Genomic DNA, 21,425 nt, shown 5'->3' with positions numbered 1-21,425 from the left:
ACAATAGCTCTGGCCGAAATAGTGATTCATTTTTTTTCTTTTCTTTCTTTTTTTTAATTAACCCACTGTGAGATACAGTCACAAAGTTGTTCGTGATACACTGTTCCAACACCTGTCCCTTCCGCAGTGTACAATTTCCCACCCCCAATGACTCCAGTTTCCCTGACACCCCCACCCCAATCCCGAGGTCTTTCTCTCTGTGTCTCTCTGTGTCTCTCTCTGTCTGTCTCTGTCTCTCTGTCTCTGTTTCCGTCTCTGTCTGTGTCTGTGTCTCTCTCTCTCTCTCTCTCTCTCTCTCTCTCTCTCTCTCTCTCTGTCTCTCTCTCTCTCTCTGTCCTTTTAGGCACTGAGGTTTGCAGTCCCATTGTTGACAGGGCATCATGCCTCCCCTCCGCCTCCTTCCAGCACCCAGCTTTTGTACAGGAAGAGCGAGGCGGGAGAGCTGACTTAGGTGGGGCTGGGAGTCACACTCGCCTCGCGTGCATGAAACCCAGGGTTCAGTCCCAGACACCGACAGCCGACAGCTACAAGGACAGGAAAACGCAGCGACCTTCTACTGGCAGGTGAGGAGTCCTGGAACAGGACGGGAGAGGCACTGGGACGCAGGGTGGGTGGGTTTGGCGCACGGTGGCCGGGTGGCCACGGAGTTTGGCCAGCCCTTTGCTGTTCCGGACTTGCTTCGACTGCATCGGGTGGGGCCGTGATTCCCACGCGGGAGCGTGTTCGCCCGCGCGTGGCTGGGGGCGCACCTTAGGGGCCTGTCAGCAGCGCCAACAGGGAAGATGATGTTCCCACAGCGTCCGCGGACATCCCAGCACCCGCTTCCTGCGCACGGCGGTTTGGGGGCTGGGGATTGGCAGGACTGACCCCCAGGGCCGCTCCACGGACCAGCTGAGTGGAGAGACCGCCGGGCGCCCTTCCCCTGCCCGCGTGAGGCCCTCGTGCCCTTTCGGGGGCGCACGGCCCCGCCCCGCGCGCAGGGCCCGGTAGGGGGGCGGCGGGCACATGACGCGTCCCGCCTGACCCGGCCCGGCCGTCCCGGCAGAGCAGCGCCTGTCCCCCAGCGCGGCCCATGGCTTCCCCGCGCCTGGGTACGGCCTGTTGCCCCGCGCGGGACGCCGCCACGCAGCTGGTGCTGAGCTGGCAGCCGCGGGCCTTCCACGCGCTGTGCCTGGGCAGCGGCGCGCTCCGCCTGGCGCTCGGCCTCCTGCAGCGGCGGCCCCCCGAGCGCCCCTCGGCGCGCGCCCCGGCCGCCCCCCGCATCCTGCGCGCCGCCTCCGCCTGCGACCTGCTCGGCTGCCTGGGTAAGGGCGCGCGGCCCGGCCTGGCCCCGGGGCAGAGCCCCTTCCCCGCACGGCCCAGGGCTAACTGCCCGAGCCCCCTGGGCAAAGGCGCTTGGGCAGAGCACGGCACTCCGAGGGACATAGGTGGGCGCGCGGTCACCGGGCTCCCGGGCCCTGCAGGCAAAACCTGCAAGCGCCCTTGCGGCCGTCTTCCAGGCCGGGCATTTGGTCCGTTTTGAAGGGCTGCTCCCAAGTGATGCTCAGAAAGTGTGTGTGTGTGTGTGTGTGTGTGTGTGTGTGTGTGTGTGTGTGTGTGTGTGTGTGTGTGTGTGTGTGTTTGGTCCGTTTTGAAGGGCTGCTCCCAAGTGATGCTCAGAAAGTGTGTGTGGTGGGGGGAGGGGGCCTGGGGGCACACGACCACCAACCACGCGTCAGTAGCACTTCTCAGTATAGGGGCCCCAGTATACCCTCAGGCCTGCTGTGCTGGGATACCCGGACCGCCCACCCAACCATAATGAAGCCATCCCTGTCCACATCCAGAGATGCTATTTGCCGGGAGCGGGGTCTGGGAGGCTGGCTGGGGCTGTTCGCTACAGGGACTCGACCCCACTTCCTGCTATACTATCTCCCCACCCAGATGTTTGTCTTCTCCTTCAAAGAACAAACAAAAGTTGTGTTTGTTATGGCAAGTTTTCTGGAGACATTTTACTTGTTGCTTTGGGGTTGCTCTGATGTTTGGTTGGCTGCTTTTGCTCTTGACCATGTTAGCGCCCGGGAGCAAAGCCAGGCAAAGCATGTCCTCCGCCTTTGGAACTCTCTCTACCCCTAAGGAAAATTTAGAAGGCAATTTATCAGCACCCAGAAAATTGCGTGGGAGGCCGGAGCAATAGCAGAGTGGGTAGGGCGCTGCCGGAGCATGTGCTTGGTCTGGCTTTGATCCCTGGCACCACGTGTCATACCCCGAACCCCACAAGAGTGAGCCCTGAGCACCGCTGGATGTGGCCCCAAAGACGAAAACAGAAAAGAGGGACAAAAGTGACACAACAGTGCGTAAGGTGCTTGCCGTGCACGTGGCCAGCGTGGGTTCGATCCCCAGCATCCGGTGTGCTGCCCGAGGCCGAAGGATGGGTCCCTGAGCGCAGAGCCGGGAGGAAGCTCGGAGTTCTGCTGGGTGTGAGCCAGAAACAAAGGAAGAAATAGTTCATGAGTGCCGAACAGCGTGTGCGTGCGTGTGAGTGTGTGTGTGCGTGTGTGTGTGCGTGTGTGTGCATGTGTGTGCGTGTCCCTGTGTTCCAACCCCACCCCATCCCCAATTTTGGGTTTTATACTCCAAGTAAATAAGCCACAACCCACCAGGCAAAACCTCCCTCCTTGCCGCGGCCCACAGGGAGGATTTGACATTTCCTGTCTGTTTGTCTCTTCCTGGCTGCCGCCGCCACTCTGCTGGCGCTCTGACCCCGAGGGGTGGTGCGCAGGGGCTGTGCCAGGCCCGCACCCGGATGTGCCGGGGAGGGAACCCAGGGCTGGGCACATGAATGCCACGCGCTCCACTGCTGGCACCACATCCACAGCGTGAGAGCCCTTTTCCTGCATGGAAATCTGAGCACATCCTGGCTCACGTGACTGCCACAGGACACCTGCACAGTGCTGGCTCACGCCGTGGCTTTCAGCCACTGGAAGTGGTGTCAGTCTGCAGGCGCCGGAGGGTTGAGGTGTTCTCTTGGTGCGTGCATGCGTGTGTGCATGCGTGTGTGTATGCGTGTGTGTGTGTGTGTGTGTGTGTGTGTGTGTGATGCATGGTGGTGGCTAGAATCCAGGGCCTCACACATGTAAGGCAAGTGCTCTAATGCTGAGCCCCGGGCCCCAGAGAATATTTTCAATAATTTTCCCACTGATTCCTCCGGAAGTGACAAAAGGTTGTGGAGCCCTTTCCCTCAGAGAGGCTGGCCTAAAGAGCAATTTCCTTTTCCTGTTTCCTCTTCCACATATCTCTGGTGACATTTGTGTCCCCCACTTCCTCCCCTGACATGCAAGGCCTGTCTGTGACTTTAAGATCTTCCTCTGACTCCTCCATCCTCATTTGCTGCGGAAACTTTCTTCAGCACTCAGGGGTCACTCCTGAAAGGACTCACGGGGCTATTGGGGTGCTGGAGGTTGAACCCGGGTCGGCCTCTGAAAAGGCCAGCCCCTCACTCCTGCCTCCCAGAATCACATCCTAATGCCAGAAAAACTAGCACATCGATTTTTTTTTTTTGCTTTTTTGGTCACACCCAGCGATGCACAGGGGTCAGTCCTGGCTCTGCACTCAGGAACCACCCCTGGTGGTGCTCAGGGGACCATATGGGATGCTGGGAATCTAACCCAAGTTGGCCATGTGCAAGGCAAACGCCCTACCCTGTGCTATCGCTGCAGCCCCCTAGCACATCAACTCTAGAAAATAGTTGTTTCAGGTAAAATCCAAGTGCCTGGAATGATTTTGCCAAAGTTGTAGTTATTTCCCTAGTCAGTCACAGCATCTCAGTCTCCCCTGCCCGTTCCTGCCTCCTCCCCCTCCCTCTTTCCCTGCCCCTCTCTCTTTCTCATTTCTCTGCCTCCCTGCTTCCACACATGGCATCCTTCTCTCCTACTTCCCTCTCTCCCTTCTCCGTCCCTATCTGTCTACTCATCCATCCACCTGCCTGTCATCCATCCACTCACCCATCCATCAGCCCATGTCTGCACCAACGTACCTACCCATCTATCCACCTACCAATGTATTCATCCACCCACTACCCATCCACTCACCCACCTGTCCATCCATGTGTCCATCCACTTATCCATCCATCCCTCCATTTGTCCACCCATCCATCCATGTGTCTACCCACCTACTACCCATGCGCTGTTCATCAATCCATTTGTGCATGTGCGCATCCACTGTTCATCCGTCCACCTTCCAATCCATGTATCCGTTCATCATCTGTCTGTACCATCCATTCACCTGTCTATCCATCCATCCACTTATCCATCTGCCATCTACTTTTCCACATCCACTTAAGTCACCCACCCTGTTGTCCATCCATGAATCCATCCATCAATCTACTTCAACCTCCACTTACCCATCCATCGATCCACTGCAACCATCCACTTGCCCATCCCTCCACCCCTCCATCCACTCCTGCATCCATCCACGCCCATCCATGTACTCATGTCTCTGTCCGTCCGTGCACCTGCTCACCCATTCCTCTCTGTCTGTCCGCCATTGCGCGTGTCACGGCCCATCTTGTGGGGATCCCGTCAGCCTTGAGTGCATGAGCAGACGGGCCCGCCTCCCTCCTTAGGCATCGCCATCCGCTCTGCGGTGTGGCTGGGCTTCCCGGACTTTGTGGCACAGGTGTCCGAGGGGAACAGCACAGAGCCCTGGGCCGCCGCCTTCTGCGTGGGGAGCGCGGTAAGTACCCGTGTCGCCTTCCTCCCCCCCGCGCGCCTCCAAGTCCCCCTGAACCAGCAACCAGCTTCTCGGCCCGGGTCCCCCAGTCCCCTCACTCCCGAGGGTGGAGAGCTGAGCGCGGCTGTACCCCGACCTCCCCCCAACTTTCCCCCTGCCACTCTCAGAGCCAGCTGGATTGGGGGGCGCCCTCCCGCACCAGCCCCTGCACCTTCCCTGCCGCCGCCACACTCTGAGCCCGATGAATCAGGGTGGGCGTGGGGGCAGAACATGACATAGAGAAACCGCTGGCTGTGTGCAAGTGAAATATGCATCGAGAGCTGTCACGCTGCTGGCCTGTGGCCAGGAATCACCAGCCTGCCCCTGGCCTGTGACACCACCCCGTGCTCTGGGCACCACGTCTGTGAGCCTGTCCCAGCGAGGCTCAGCCGTCACGCAGGGACCACCCCCCCACACACACACTCAGTGGCCAACAGCTGCCCCCAGCCCCATGTCCCCTGGCTGCCAAGGCTGGCGCGGGTGGTGTGGAGGGCAGGGCGGGCAGCGCGGTGGGTGCAGTTGCCCTGATGTGGCTGCAGGTGTGGGTGCAGCTGCTGTACAGCGCCGCGTTCTACTGGCTCTTCTGCTACGCGCTCGACGCCTACCTGGTGGTCCGCAGGTCCACGGGGCTCAGGTACTCCTCGGTTGGGCGGGCGGAGGGCCGGGCAGACAGCGAGCTGTCCCCCCGGCTTGTTCTGAAGCGTCCTCTCGAGGCAGCAACTTGGCACCAGCTGTTTCCCCTGAAGCCAGACCCCCTGCCCATTTAAAAGACGGCCCGGGCCGGGCTTCTGGAAGTGCCCCGCTGTGCCAGCTGTGTTCCTGTCCCCAGCGATCAGAGGGGCCCGAGAGCTGTGTCAGTGCGTAGGGTGTCTGCCTGGCACACGGCCCACTCGGGCTGGATCCCTGGGCCCCCGTGCAGCCCTCTGAGACCCACCAGAAGTGCCCCCTGAGCGCAGAGCCATGAGTGAGCCCAAGCACCGCCCAATGCGGCCCTAAAACAAAACAACCAAAATATCAAAATATGCAAGGGACCACGAAATTCCACTTAAGAACAATTTTTCAAATCCCAGATTGAATTCAGTATTTACTCGTTTCCCAGATTGAATTCAGAACTTACTCATTTCTCTGAAACACAAAACAATCATAATTTAAAAAGTAACAGTTGCTGTGCCAGAAAATGTCAGGCTGGCCTCTCTCCCTCTCTCTGTCTCTCTCCCCTCCCCTCCCCTTCCTCTCTCCTCTCTCCCCCTCTCTCTCCTCTCCCTCCCTCTCTCCCCCTCTCTCTTCTCTCTCTCTCCCTCTCTCCTCCTCCCTCACTTTCTTCTTCTTCTTCTTCTTCTTTTTTTTTTTTGCCTTTTGGGTTACACACCTGGCGATGCACAGGGGTTACTCCTGGCTCTGCACTCAGGAATTACTCCTGGTGGTGCTCAGGGGACCATATGGGATGCTGGGACTTGAACCCGGGTTGGCCGCGTGCAAGGCAAACGCCCTACCTGCTGTGTTATCATTCCAGCCCCCCTTTTTCCTTCCTTCCTTCCTTCCTTCCTTCCTTCCTTCCTTCCTTCCTTCCTTCCTTCCTTCCTTCCTTCCTTCCTTCCTTCCTTCCTTCCTTCCTTCCTTCCTTTCTCTTTCTTTTTCTTTCTTGTTTTTGTGCCATACCTGGCAATGCCCAGGGGTTACTCCTAGCTCTGCACTCATGAATTATTCCTGGCAGTGCTTGGGGGACCCTATGGGAGTCCCTCAAGGGGTGCGAGGGATGGAACCTGGGTCGGCCGTGTGCCAGGCAAGCGCCGTCCCCACTGTACTATCTCTCCAGCCCAGGGAGCTGTGGAGGTTCATATTTCACTCACCACACAGCTATCCACCCTCCAATTCCTGTATACACTCATCCACTTAAAAATTTTTTCCTTTGAAATATTGTTTTGCTTTCTTTGAAGCCCCTCTCAGGTGATGACCTGAGGCCACTCCTGGCTCTGTGGGCAGGAGGGACCATCGTGGTGCTGGGGACGGAGCTGGGCTTCCCCGTAACCCCTGGACCATCCCTCCACCCCAAACATTGCACTTTTTCACCTCAGCACTGATGGAATTTGTTTTTAGCTACTGTGAAAGCGTTTTTGCAAGTGTTTCTTTTGTTGAATCAAGCTATTATTTTATCAGTAGAGAAAAGTAAGAAAAGTATCCCATGACGGTGAGGTGCTTAAGAGCGGAAAGTGCTGCAGATAGCAGACATCTCCCTTGAAGGAGAAACCACGCTTAAATGCTTTGTTTTACAAAGGATTTGATAGCAAACATTTATGAGCACACATAGAAGCTAGGAGGAATAGATATTACTGTGGGTGACAGAGAGAGTAACCGGGGAACATGTGGTCAATCTCCATTGCAGCCTGCCATATGTGGCCCCCAAACTTAAACAAAAAAGCTAAAAACATCTGAAAACTTGGGGACATGTGGCAGCAGAGGTCTGGGTTTTGTGGGTGTCGTGTTGAATTTGGGAGCTCTGTAGGGATCATGGGCGGAGGCGTAGCAGACGGAAACTCCTAGCAGCCGGAGAAATGTGGAGACAGTGCTGCAGGTTCCTGTGTACGTGCGTGCCTTGCACGCTGCTTCTATCCCTGACATGGTAGAGGATCCCCAAGTGCCACTAGGAGCCGATGACGAGCAGGGGGACCCTCCGAGCTCTGCCCCATGCGGCCCCGAGTGCAGGGGAACAGGGAACAGAAGTGGACGACAGGCGCTCAGCTCACTGCCCCGCTGCCCGGGCACTGCCCTCCCGTGCCCTCAGCGCCCCCTGCTTCCCCCAGCACCATCCTCATCTACCACATCATGGCCTGGGGCCTGGCCGTCCTGCTGTGCGTGGAGGGCGGGCTCATGCTCTACTCCCCCTCTGTGTCCAGGTAAGCCGGGACCCCCAAACCCCACTGGGCTGGGCTCCCCTCAGAGGCTGTGCTCACAGATCCCAGAACGGCCTACCCTGGACTCTGTTACTCTGACCTGGCTTCCCCACGAGGGTAATGAGCCCGGGGGAGAGCATGCCCCTAAGCTGTGCCCACAGGGGAGTGTGCAGACTCCAGATGTGCCCAGGTGAGTGTGCACCTATAAGTGTGCCCAGGTGCGAGTGTGCCCCCGCAGGTGTGCCCAGATGAGTGTGTCCCTGTGGTGTGTCCAGGTGAGTGTGCCCCCGCAGGTGTGCCCAGGTGAGTGTGTCCCTGTGGTGTGTCCAGGTGAGTGTGTCCCTGTGGTGTGTCCAGGTGAGTGTGTCCCCGCAGGTGTGCCCAGGTGAGTGTGTCCCTGTGGTGTGTCCAGGTGAGTGTGCCCCTGTAGTGTGCCCAGGTGAGTGTGCCCCCGCAGGTGTGCCCAGGTGAGTGTGTCCCTGTGTGTGTCCAGGTGAGTGTGCCTGTAGTGTGTCCAGGTGAGTGTGCCCTGTGTGTGTCCAGGTGAGTGTGCCCGTGTGTGTCCAGGTGAGTGTGCCTGTAGTGTGTCCAGGTGAGTGTGCCCTGTGTGTGTCCAGGTGAGTGTGCCCCTGTGTGTGTCCAGGTGAGTGTGCCCTGTAGTGTGTCCAGGTGAGTGTGCCCTGTAGTGTGCCCAGGTGAGTGTGCCCCTGTGTGTGTCCAGGTGAGTGTGCCCTGTAGTGTATCGAGGTGAGTGTGCCCTGTGTGTGTCCAGGTGAGTGTGCCCTGTAGTGTGTCGAGGTGAGTGTGCCCTGTGTGTGCTCAGGTGAGTGTGCCCCTGTGTGTGTCCAGGTGAGTGTGCCCTGTAGTGTGTCGAGGTGAGTGTGCCCTGTAGTGTGTCGAGGTGAGTGTGCCCTGTAGTGTGCCCAGGTGAGTGTGCCCTGTAGTTTGTCGAGGTGAGTGTGCCCTGTGTGTGCCCAGGTGAGTGTGCCCCTGTGTGTGTCCAGGTGAGTGTGCCCTGTAGTGTGTCCAGGTGAGTGTGCCCTGTAGTGTGTCCAGATGAGTGTGCCCCTGTGTGTGTCCAGGTGAGTGTGCCCTGTGTGTGTCCAGGTGAGTGTGCCCTGTGTGTGTCCAGGTGAGTGTGCCCCTGTGTGTGTCCAGGTGAGTGTGCCTGTAGTGTGTCCAGGTGAGTGTGCCCCTGTGTGTGTCCAGGTGAATGTGCCCTGTGTGTGTCCAGGTGAGTGTGCCCCTGTGTGTATCCAGGTGAGTGTGCCCTGTAGTGTGTCCAGGTGAGTGTGCCCTGTGTGTGCCCAGGTGAGTGTGCCCTGTGTGTGCCCAGGTGAGTGTGCCCTGTAGTGTGCCCGGGTGAGTGTGCCCTGTAGTGTGTCCGGATGAGTGTGCCCTGTAGTGTGTCCAGGTGAGTGCGCTGCAGGTGTGCCCCTCCATGTGTGCGCAGGTGTGAGCGGGGCCTGGAGCAGGCCATCCCGCACTACGTGAGCACGTACTTGCCGCTGCTGCTGGTGCTGCTGGCCAACCCCATCCTCTTCAGGAAGACCGTGGCTGCTGGTAAGGGGCAGCGAGACCCCAGGCACCCCTTCCCGGGCTCACGTTCCCCGGTGCTTCTGGAACCCTCTCGGGAGCAGACTGCAGAGAGGGAGGGTGCGGGGCCACAGGAAGGCCAGCCCCCTCTCCCTGCCAGGGCCGCAGGATTCTCCCTGCTCCGGAAGGAGCCGGAAAGGGGACAGGTAGGGGGTGGGCTGGGAGCGTGCACTGAACACAGCTATGCCCTCCGAGATGCTGTCTTGCAGGGGTCCCGGGGTGGGGGGTGCTCAGGAAACAGGACATGGAGCACAGGAAATGAGGACGTGTCCCTGAGGATGGGCTGCCTGCGAGACCCTCGCTGGGGCCCAGTGTCCCAGCCCCGCCTCGTCCTCAAGGAAGCCTGGCCTGGAGCAAGCCACCAGGCAGCAGGTGCTGGCCGAGAGGGAGCCGCCCCGTGTCCTGCCCGTTGGCGTGCACCGTGCCTGGAGACAGCGTGTGGGCCGGAGTGGCTGCTGACCGCTCAGCCCACTGGACCAGTCCAACAGGAAGTGGCTTTCGTCTCCGTCTTTTCATGCTTACATTCAAATCCACCTCCGGGGCAGGAGAGATAGTGCGGCAGGGACGGCGGCGCTGGCCTGGCACGCCACCAACCTGGGTTCAGTCCTTGGCACTGCCCATGTGGCGCGCCAGCAGTGATCCCTGAGCGCAGAGCCAGGACTGAGCCCCGAGCATCGCGACGTGAGCCCAAGTTCAACATGATTTCGTCGCGATAGCAAGCAGAGGAATAGCGCGGCTTCCGCTGCCAATCCCCTGCCAAGTGTGTAGTCGTAGTGCTTGTAGAGTAGTTGTGTCAGATGTTGCTGGGGGGTTGGACAGAGGGCACAGAGTGCCACTCCCAGTCCTGGTTCTATTCGCCAAACTTCTGTGCTTCTGAAGTCGGTCCAGGACACCGCACACACGGAAGCCTGAACACAGTCGCAGCCGAGCGACTCACACACTCCCCGCAAAAACAGTGATAAAATGATTCCAGAGCTGAGGTGGTGGGCTGTATTCCCCACCCCACCCCGGCTCCGTGACAGCCCCGGTGGCTAGTGGGCTGGAAAGGGTGGGCAGGGCCTACACGCCCCACGGGCCCTTGGGGATCCCCTTCCCAGTTTCTAGGGAACTGTCCAGGGCACTGCTCAGAGCACGTCCCCTCTGCTCCTCCACGCAGTGACATCCCTGCTCAAAGGAAGACAAGGCGTCTACACAGACACCGAGAGACAGATGGGCTCCATGATCAAGACCCGATTTGTCAAAATCATGCTGGTTCTAATTACCTGGTAACTTTAATTGTCCTTGCCTTCGGGGCACGGACTATGCGGGTCTTCCTTTATTCAGCAGGACTGGCGAACAGCCTCCAAGAGGGGGGTAGAGAGCGGCCCTGGGTTCGCAGAGACAAGGATCAGCCCGCGCTCATTCTAGGTGTTCAGGAAGCCCCCGCGTGTGTGTGGGCTGGAGCATGCGAATACATAGTCCAGTGGGCGTTGGCAACGTCTGGGGCACGCCCGCACATGCACAGGGACGGGCAGAGAACCCTGGCCACCGTCGAAAGATGTGTATGTCAGCGTGTCGTGAAGAACACGGAGGCTCGTGGACGGGAAGGGTCCGCCCTGGCCACTGCTGTCCAGCAGGGCTCTGGGCTCCCCCTCAGTGCAGGACTAACATTCTACCTGGGCCCAGTCAGAGTCTAGAGAGAGGAACGGGGCAGCTGCTCCCCCGGGCAGGGGCTCACCCCGTCTAAATGACACGCCTCGGTCGAGTCCGTTTGGATGCTTCCTGACCCTGGAGAATCCTGCCTTTCCGGCGGGCAGTGGCAGGGAGCTGTGGCAGGGAGACACTCTGTCCACCGCCAAGCTTGGCTCCGTCCCTCGGGGGTCTCCAGGCTTTGGACCCTGGACGTCAGGTGCAGGTTTTCCTTCCCCACCTGGCCCCCCACCCCAGTGCAGACCAGGTTCTGTGAGACGGAAGCTGCCCAGCATCCGGGCGCTGCCCTGGAGAGGAAGAAAGAGCGAGAGAGTCTGGTGTGGCGCCCGCGCACGCACTTCCGCCTCAGGCTGCAGAACTGACGGAGACCCGGACCCGAGAGGGGAGCCCGGGAGGGCCAGAGCCTGCCTGGACCGCGATCCCGGGGAGGCGATGGGTCTGGGCGGCTCCTGGGGAAGAGCCAGGCAGTCTGTCAACCTCCCCCTGCCAATGCGCCGCGCTCACGGGTTCGAACGGGTCCAAACGGGTCCCCCCAAATAACTAAGCCTTGGTTCGGGGCTGCATCTCTCCGCCAGCTGGCTGCCCAACGTCATCAACGAGAGCCTGTTATTCTATCTGGAAATGCAACCGGACATCAGCCGGGCCTCTCTGAGGCAGGCCAGGAACGCGGCGAAGACCACCTGGTTCATTCTGGTACGTTTCTCTGGGCTCGGGGCCTTTGCGTCGCGTCTTTGTCTTGTGGGGTTTTGGGCGGGGCCCGGTGACACTCAGGGGCTGCTGCTGGCTCTGGGCTTCAGGTCTGTCCTGCCATGCGGGGGTCAAAGCCAAAGCTCCCATATGGACAGCCTGCCCCAGCCCATGAGCCAGTGCGCCAGCCCTGGAATTTTCCTTCTTGGAGAGAAGCAGGGGGGAAACGTAATAAGCAACAACAGAGAGATCCACAGTTGGCCTGTGCCCAGCCAGCACGCAAGGCGGGTCCACCGGGTTCGGCCTTGGGGGCCTGCAAGCGCTGCCAAGCGTAGCCTGGCTTACCTCAGCACAGGGAGTGCACGAACCGAACCCTCGCCCGCTCCTCAAGCTTTTTTTTCTCTTTTTGGCCTTTTGGGTCACACCCAGCGATGCTCAGGGGTGGCTCCTGGCTCTGCACTCAGGAATCACTCCTGGAGGTGCTCGGGGCACCATATGGGATGACCATATGGGATGCTGGAGATCGAACCGGGTCAGCTGCGTGCAAGACAAATGCCGTCCCTTCCTGACTATTGCTCTGGCCCTATCCTTGTCAAGCTTCCCCGGGGTCCCCTGATAACTGTTTGGGAACCCTAATCCCCAGCCCACCCCCACCCCCAGTCAGGAAGGCGGAGTTTGGCTCCCGCCAGGGCCGTGGGTGAGTGCAGACAGCCGCAGCACGCAAGGCTGGCCGCCGGCCAAAGCCCTTCAGACAGACTCAGCGTGTCTGGGCACTGCACCTGCACAGCCATTTCCAGCACCGGCAAGGCCGCAGGGGGAGATGTGCTATAACGTTATCCAGCCACGCAGGCCGCCCTGCCACGGGGAGAGCACTTGCCGTGTCCCATCCCCAGCACCCTGGTTGGTCCCCACCAGGAGTAAGCCTGAGCACCGTGAGGTGGAGCCCAAAGCAAGACCAAAGGGGAAAAAAGCATTATTCATAAGTGGAATGATTTGGAGACAACCTAAATAGCACTGGAGCACTGTCGTCCCGTTGTCCACCGATTTGCTCGAGCGGGCACCAGTCACGTCTCCATGGTGAGACTTGTTGTGACTGTGTTTGGCATATCGAATACGCCACGGGGAGCTTGCCAGGCTCTGCCGTGCGGGCGGGATACTCTCGGTAGCTTGCTGGGCTCTCCGAGTGAGACAGACAAATCGAACCCAGGTCAGCCGCATGCAAGGCAAACGCCCTACCTGCTGTGCTATCGCTTTAGTCCAGTTTAAACATATATATATATATATATATATATATATAATTGGGGTTGTCTCCATATATACTTTTGTATATGTATAAGTGGAGGGGAGTTATTAGATAAATTTATATTTTTCATCCTGGTGGACTGTCCTGCAGAGATGTAAAATGCCAACTCAGGGGTCGGAATGATAGTACAGGGTATGTCAGGCTGGCTTCTCACCGGCCAACCCAGGCGCCACCCCTGGCACCCCATATGGTCCCTAGGCCCTCCAGGAGGGAGCCCCGAGTGTAGCCAGGTGTGACCCCAACAAACAAAAGTGGCAGTGGTGGGGGCTGAAGCGTAGGGCATCGCTGTGCGTGCAGGGGGCCCAGGACACAGCCAGTTCCCCAGCATTGCGGGGAGCAGCCCCGGAGCAGAGCCGGAAGGAGCCCCCAAACACCCTGAGGTGCATCCCCCCAAATGAAAAAAGAAACAAGCCCCCACCAGCACTGCATGGAAAAACACGTACTGTGTAAGTCCACATGACACGCGCGGAAAGACTGCTTCATTACACGGACTCATCCTAAACTGTCTCCCCCACACCCCAAGCTCTCAGCCGAGCTGCTGGGGAGAGGGGCCCCGCCTCCTCAGCGCTGCTCTTCCCCTCCCGAGGGCGCCCAAACTTTTACCTTTTGATATTTTGGGCCACAGCCAGCGATGCTCAGGGCTTACCCGTCACTCTGCACTCAGGAGTGCCTCCCGCCGGTGCCTGGGGACTCTGGGATGCTGCGGACAGGACCCGAGGCAGCCGCCTGCTCGGCAAACACCCTCCGCACTGGACTAGATGGTGGCCCCTAGATGTGTTTGCATGTGGGGCCGGCCTGCTGGGCTCCGTTTCTGCCGCCTGCACTCATGTCTCTATCCTCTGCAGGGCATCCTGAACCCGGCCCAGGGCTTCCTCTTGTCCCTGGCCTTCCATGGCTGGACGGGCTGCGGCACGCCTGGGCGCTCCGCACCGAAGGAGATCCCGTGGGAGTCGCTGACGTCCGCCCCCGAGCCCACTCACCCGTCTCCCGAGGGCTCCCGCGGGCTCCACGACGGGCTCCCTTCCCAGAAGGCGGGAGCGGGCCACACGTCGGATGAAGCCCTGAGCCTGCTGTCCGAAGGTGAGGCCTGGGCCTTGCCCACCTGCCTCTGCCCCTCAGAGGTGCAGGCCGTGCGGGTGAAAGGCCGCCTGGGTCCACACCGTCTGGGCGCCCGCGCAGGTCAGCAGAGCCGAGGGCCGGGGGTGGATGGACCCAGAGGGTAGCGGCCACACCCAGCAAGGCCAGGGGCACAGGAGGGAAGACTGGCCAGAGCCCTGCCAGGTGCCCTCCTGCCGGGAGAGATAGGACAGCGGGGAGGGCGCTTGCCTTGCACGCAGCCAGCACGAGTTGGGTCCCCGGCATCCCTCAGGGTCCCCCGAGCACTGCCAGGAGTGGCTCCTGAGTGCCACCAGATGTGACCCCCGCCCTATACATTTACCAAGGAAAAAAAACCCCATTCAGTCTCCTTAAAGGCTCCGGTCAGGCCCTAGAGGGGAGCGCGAGAAAGGGGCGTGTCCACAGGGCACACGGTTCTCAGGGACAACCTGTGTTGCTTCCGAAAGTTCCGTGTCGGCCGAAGCCGCCTTCCATTCCCGAGTGCCAATATTCCTCAGCGATCGCCGTAACAACACCCCCACCGTGACCGTGTGCACTCACAGGATTCCCGCAGCAACCACAAATTTGCAGCAGAGTGTGTGAATGATAACGCGTCTGCTGGGGCGAGCCTGAACACCTCAGCGCTGGCCACGTTTGCCGCTTCCCCGGCCACACCCACACCTCCCAGAGCGCTGACCTGCTCCCAGGGGGCCTGCAAGGGGGGTAGCGCAGAGGCCTGGAGGGGAGGGCACGTGCCTCGCACACGGCCAACCCAGGTTTGATCCCCGGCACCCCATAGGGTTCCCCAAGCACCGCAAGGAATCAGCCCTGAGCACTGCAGGGTGTGGTGCCCCCCGACCCCCCACTTCCATATAGAATGTGGCCCAGGGGCCTGAGTGATAGCACTTGCCTTGAACACAAACACACCTGCCCCAGGATCAGTCCCTGACACCATAGATGGTCCTCCAAGCCTGGCCAGGGGTGATCCCTGAGCAGAGAGGGAGGGAATGGGTGGGGGAGAGGGAGAAGGAGAGAGGGAGGGAGGGAGGGAGACAGAGACAGACAGAGGAGGGAGAGAGAGACAGAGAGGGAGGGTGGGAGGGAGAGAGACAGCAGGCAGAGAGCAGACGCCAGCACCTGGGCTGCAGCACGAGCTCTGCATCTGTGAAGCTCAGATTGATCCTCGGCACATAGGACTAAGCCAGCAGTAGGAACTGGGGAGCACTGCTGGGTGAGCCTCAGGGAGAAGACTGTTCCAAGGGCCAGGAGGCAGCCCAAAGGGATGAGCGTGCGTTCTGAACGGGAGAGCTATGGCTCAAACTCTGGAACCTCCCGGTCCCCGCACTAAGCACGACCCGGAAGCACGGAGAGTGGCTCCAAAGCAACTAAAAAAAATAATGAGAGGCTGGAGTGATAGCACAGCGGGGAGGGCATTTGCCTTGCACACAGCCAACCCGGGTTCGATTCCCAGCATCTCCTAGGGTCCCCTAAGCAGCGCCAGGAGTCATTCCTAGTGCAGAGCCAGGAGTAACCCCTGAGTAGAAGCCTCCCCCCGCCCAAAAAAAAGTGAAGGGACGCTGGCCTGGGCCGGCGCTGTTAGGTAGCCAGACGTCACGGCAGCCGCGCTCATCACAGGCTCAGTGGCCACAGATCCACACAGGGACAGGTTTCCTGTGGAACATCGTCTTCAGAGGCGGCTGGAGCATTAGCGTAGACCCACGCTTTGCTTTCCTCATTTAGCTCTTGGTTTGTGGTCCTCACGCAGGGGTGCTCGGGCATCAGTCCCGGGTTGGCTGCCCGCCCTGCCCGCTGCCCTGTTGCTCCGGCCCCGGGATGGGAGGAGGTGTGGCTCACGGCGAGTGGGCGCGCGTCCCCGAGCTGGAGGGACAGCATGTGTGTGACAGGTACTGACAGCCTCCAGTTTTCCTTCGGGGATGGGGAGCTAGTGAGCGAGGGTGCTGGCCCCGGTTCGGGCGCGTGCAACAGGGGTGCCGTGCAGACAGAGCAGAACAGCAGGAGGACCCAGACAGGGACAGGGAGGGTGGAGGGGACGGGAGCGGGAGCGGGCAGCTGGGGACCAGATGAAGAGGGCTTCATCCCAGCGCTCAGGAAGTCTGCCCGCCCCGGGGACCAGAGAGTTTGCTTTGCTCTGCAGTGCCCAGGCGACCCCCAGCCCAGTGCTCCAACAGGCGATCAATGCCCTGACCCCCCCCCTTTCTTGTTGTTTGTTTGAAGTTAGGGTTTTTAAGCTAGAGAGACAGGCTCAGATCTGCTGGGGGCGGCGCCCCAGGCCTGGGTGTGGGAGGGGCCTCCGGGCCTCTTGGTGGTGACAGTTTACAGAGTTTACGCTGTGAGTGACAGTTTCCTCCAAAACAGCTTTGTAAAGAATGGGAATTTCCCTGCGGGCGAAAAGTCTAGGAAAATGGTTGGGGCGGGGCGGGGGGGGGGGCTTCTTTTTTTCTTTAAACAGACAAAAACTTGGTCGCTTCCATCCTAAGGCCACCGGAATGCTTCACCGAGCCTGACATTTCCTCTTTCCTGGAGTTTGAAGGAACTGAGGCGGCACCAGTGCCTTTGTACTCGGCAGGAATGTTCTTTTGTGTGTGTGTGTGTGTGTGTGTGTGTGTGTGTGTGTGGAGGGGGGGGTGCTCTGTGCCCCACCCGGTAGTACTTAGGACTTACTCCAGACCCTGTGTTCAGGGATTACTCCTGGCAGGGCTCAGGGGACCATTTGGGATGCCGAGACTGAATGTGGGTCAGCTGAGAGCAAGGAGCACCTCAGCAGGGAGCTTCTGGATCCAGCAAGGCCTGTTCCCCTGCTCTTTTTTTTTCTTTTTGCTTTTTGGGTCACACCCGGCGATGCACAGGGGTCACTCCTGGCTCTGCACTCAGGAATTACTCCTGGCCGTGCTCAGGGGACCATATGGGATGCTGGGAATTGAACCCGGGTCGGCTGCTTGCAAGGCAAACGCCCTCCCCGCTGTGCTATCGCTCCAGCCCCTGTTCCCCTGCTTTTAACTCTCCCTTTCCCTGCGTCCATCAACAAGTCTTTCAATTTCTTCCCCTCCTTTTTTCCCTTTTTTCTTTGGAGGGAGGGGGGGCCCGCCTGGCAGTGCTCAGATTTTACTTCCGGCTCTGTGCTCAGAGATCCCTCCTGGCAGTGGGCTTGGGGGAACCATATGGGGTGCTGGGGATTGAACCCGGGTTGGCTACATACAAGGCAAACCCCCTGTACTATTGCTCCAGCTCTATGATCCTAACAACGTTACTGCTGGTACAAGAAGAATGTTGGGGACCACATCTGACTCCTCTGGGTAGAAAACTGTAGAGCAAGCATAGGTTCGACTTCACTGCAACTGTGTCCAGAAACACTCTCGATGCAGCCGTTTCTTTAGGGATCTGCACTCGCTCTGCACGCCCGAGGCCCTGGAGCTGATCCCTAGCACTGGTGGGTGGGGAAGTTCCCGTTTGCTGCCTGGAGTCCTTCCTGCTAAGCGAATCTAGCATGCCCGCTCGACAAGATACATCTTCCTTTGCTTGCTCATCCTTTCTTGTTCCACCGAAACTCAGGTCGGGGTGCTGGGATGATAAGGCAGCAGGTAGGGCACTTGCCTTGCAGGTGGGGAACTCCAGCTCGATCCTCAGCACCCCCTATGGTCTCCCGAGCCCATCAGGAGTGATTCCTGAGTGCAGAGTCAGGAGGAGGACCCGAGCATTGCTCGGTGGCCCCCAAACCAACCAAGAAACAAGAAAACCCGAAACTCAGCCCCTCAGCCCGGGGCACCCCTGGGCGTTGCTGCTCCGTGAGACTTGCTGTGTTTGCGCGTGGATCCTAGGAGCGGGGAGTGCTGGTGCCTGAGGCCGCATGTTAGGGTACCCGGACTGCCAGCAGGCTCTGGCCCTGCAGAGCCAGCGCTACGCCAGGCTGCTCTCAGAATGTTTCCAGAAGGCCTCCAGAAAGGGACAGAGGAAAGGGGGCCCTGGCTCCCTGGCGGGAGGGGCGTGGCTCTGGAGGAAGCTGGCCTTTGTAGGACATGGGGCGTGGCCAGGGCAGAGTGTGGGGCGGGGCTCTGGATAGGAGGAAGGGGAGGTTGGCCACTGTGGGGCTGCGGGTGTGGCTTTGTCGACAGGGGCGTGGCCAGAGCGAGCTCAGGGAAGGGTCCCTGAGCGAAAAGGGGCGTCCGCCAAGGGTGGGGCGAGGGCCTTGGGCTTGTGAGAGGTGAAGGGAGGCAGGCCTAGGAGTGTGGGTGAGCTGGTCACAGGGCCTCTGTTCCGTGCCTGCAGACTACGGAGCAGAGGCCAGCCCCCCGCCCCCCCCCCTCCCGCATCGCTGGCAGGTAGAACAAACGCCCACCACGCTGGTTTGTAAGGTGGCCTACCGGTCGCATCCCCGGCAAACAGAACAAATGCCCACAGTTCTGCTTGGTGTCTCTGTGTGTGCTGGCGCGTCTCAGTGTTGGGGTATGTCTTGGTATGTTGGCGTGTCTCCATGTTTGTTGGTGTCCCGGTGTGTTGGTATGTGTGGCTTGGTGTTTGTTGGTGTCTCCGTGTGTATCTCAGTGTGTGTGGGTGTGTTGGGGGGTGTGCCTCAGTCTGTGTCTCAGTGTATTTCGGTGAGTGTTGGGTTGTGTGTCTGTTATCCAGGATCAGTCCCTGGCATCTGACGCCCATGGAGCTCTGTGCACCCCTCCCTCTACCCCTTCCCGCAAGCTTCCTGTGCCCTGTACTGTTCCGTTCCACAGCTCCAGTTCCCGCCATGTCCCCCAAGTGTCGGGTCATCTCTGACCACTTTCCCAGCCTCTGTCTCTGCATTTCTGCTCCCTTCCCTGCCCCTAGGGCAGTGTTCTCTGTCCCAGGCTGTCGCTTAGGTCATTCCTGTTTTTACCACCACCCCCCCTCGTTCCCAGACTTCTGGCTTCTGCCCACCGTTTCCCACATCCCCGGGGGCCTTGCCCTGTGCAGCTGGCTGGGGGCCAGGGCTCACCAGTGGCCGTGAGGGCCTTGTGGCTGCAGACGTGAGGGCCTTGTGGCTGCAGACGCAGTAGTGGCTCAGGCGCTCGCCTTGCATGCAGCTGAGCCCGGCTCCATCCCCGGCACCATAGAGAAGCCTCAGCCCCAGCAGGAGCCATCCCTGAGCGCTGCCGGATGTTCCTTTAAAGGGTGTCACTATAGGGCCAGAAAGATGGCTCCATGGGTAGAGTACAAGGTGGAAATTTGAACCCCAGCACCAATGGGTGCCCCAAGCACTACAAAAGTAACTGCTTTTCTAAAGGGTGTCACTATGGGGTGGAAGAGATGGCCCCCTGGGTGCAGCACAAGCTTTGCAATGCAGGAGACGGGGACCAGCAGCGAGCACTGCTGGCTGTGACCCCAAAACAACATCAAATAAAACCCCAACATCCAGAAAAGGAGTCATTAAGCAGCAGCTTGGGGCCAGAACGGTGATACAGTGGGGAAGGCACACGCCTTGCGCATGCAGACCTGGGTCTGATTCCCGCCACCCCCTGTCCCCTGAGCACTGCTGGGTGTGACCCCAAAGCCCAATAACTGAAGCAGCACCTCGGCCCTCGGGCAACATGCACTCACGGCATGTTTCAGGTTGGAGGCGGCGCACGTCCACACAGCGCGTCCTCCCCGAGTCTGGGAGGGACCCAGGCTTGCTGGAAGGGGGCGCACCTCAGCAGGGGGGGATGTCTGAGAATGCAGCTGGGGCACACATGCACCCTGGAGCCCCAGCGCCGAGCAAAGCAGCAGGCACAGCTCCCTGGGAAGTGCATGAGTGCAACCCAAGGTGCGAGGTCGCCCCCACAAGCCTCTGGTGCATGTGACTGCACCCCGAGGTGTGAGGTCGCCCCCACAGGCCTCCATGACCAGAATCTTGCCTGTTTGGCGGAAAGGCTGAGAAGTGACACGAAGTTCCCACGCACCCGGCCTGTCCTTGGGAGCACGGGTGACCCTGCAGGAACCCGTTTCCTGTGCCCATGTCTCCTGCCAGCCCCTCCTGCAGGAATGTGGCTCCAGTGTGGCCCTGCCCACTTAGGCACTGCGTCCTCTACAGTGCTCAGGCCAGCTTCCTGGCTCGGCACTCAGTGGCTTCTGGGGAGCTGCGATGCGGTCGAGCTGTGTGCAAGGCAAGTGCTCTCGGGTTCAATGTGCTGCTCCAGCCGTGGCAATGCTCTTCCTTGCTACCCACACGGAAGGTCCCACATGATGAGGGCGCCTTTCCCGCGCAGTCCCATGTGATTAGGACACAGTCCCTGTGTGGTGCCACATGGTCAGGGCCTTTCCTGGGCGGTCCCGCATGACAGGCCACCTTCAGTGCACCCACCATTCAACTCTCCTGCCCAGAGCAGGCATGTGATGCCACGCCACATAGCGGCTTGCAGGAAGGGATGCGTGGCCAGCAGGTGTGCAGACAGGACACGAGTGGCTGTGGCATGGCCACATCAGAGCCTAGTCACTGAGCACCTGCCCCACCCACTGGACAGGCTACCTGCGTGTCCCCCTGCAGAGAGCAGGCCCTTCTGGGCGACCTGTGGGCAAGAGAAACAGACGACAGCTACCCCGAGGCTCGGCTGGCTGTGGGAAGCAGGTGTGGGCCCCTGGGATGCGCCCACAGGGTGCCACGAGCCTTCCAGTCCCGGGAATGACGTCCACTGTGAGATGTGGGTGCTTGTTTGTCCTCATCACTTGTGTGTGTGTGTGTGTGCACGTGCGCATGTGCCCCTCTGGGATGCATCTTGCTGTTGCAAGACCTCGTGGCCTGTCTTCATCATTCCTTTCCAGTGGCGTCCAGTGGTGTGGCGCCAGCCGGGGGCGCTGACGAAGCAGCCTCGGGGCCAGGCGCCGACCTCCACCTCCCCATCTCTCTCTCTTCCTGCCCAGGCTCCGATGCCAGCACCATTGAAATCCACGTCAGCAGCAGCGGGGCTGTCCACGGCAAGAGCTCGGTGCCCGCAGTCCACGGAGACGTGTGAAGGAGGCGTTGGGGGACGGGCGCGCAGCTGCTCTGGGCCCTGCCCGCCTCCTCGTCCGGCCCGCGGGGATGCGCACCCCGAGCCCTCCCTTCCCCACTCCTTCCCCAACTTCGGTCCTTGCAAAAGCCGAGCAATAAAGGGGCCGGGACTGTGCTCCCCGCCTCAGCAGAGCTCCCGGAGCCCGGTTCCTGCTCCCCGGCGCGCCTCGCTGCCGTCTCTCTCCGCACTGAAGCTGCGGGTTCAGAAAACAGTTTGTCGTGGCTGGCGTGGTGGTAGGGTGGGTAAGAGAGTGCTTGACCTGTCCGGACCTGACTTGGGGGACCCCCAAAGTAAGAACGAGAAGTGTTTTCCGGGCCTGGAGCAACAGCACAGTATTCACTCTGCGTGCGACTGAGCCAGGTGCAGCCCCCAGCACCCTGGGTGTCGCCCTGAGCCCGCTAC

At 60.1% G+C, this 21,425-nt stretch overlaps 1 protein-coding gene across 1 annotated transcript; it reads left to right on the top strand.

Moving 5' to 3' along the window:
- The first annotated feature begins 1,041 nt into the window (after positions 1-1,041).
- Positions 1,042-21,132, top strand: GPR143 (G protein-coupled receptor 143). The gene is made up of 9 exons (XM_055122148.1): positions 1,042-1,304; positions 4,601-4,710; positions 5,286-5,380; positions 7,548-7,640; positions 9,091-9,200; positions 10,390-10,498; positions 11,498-11,615; positions 13,758-13,992; positions 20,893-21,132. The coding sequence occupies exons 1-9, from the start codon at positions 1,073-1,075 to the stop codon at positions 20,982-20,984; spliced, it is 1,194 nt and encodes a 397-aa protein (XP_054978123.1). The 5' UTR covers positions 1,042-1,072; the 3' UTR covers positions 20,985-21,132.
- The last annotated feature ends 293 nt before the right edge of the window (positions 21,133-21,425 follow it).

The sequence above is a fragment of the Sorex araneus genome, chromosome X (assembly GCF_027595985.1).
Source record: "Sorex araneus isolate mSorAra2 chromosome X, mSorAra2.pri, whole genome shotgun sequence".
In the NCBI taxonomy this organism is placed as follows: Eukaryota; Metazoa; Chordata; class Mammalia; order Eulipotyphla; family Soricidae; genus Sorex; species Sorex araneus.
Note: the sequence above shows the minus strand (reverse complement) of the source record. Positions and strands in the feature narration are given on the sequence as shown.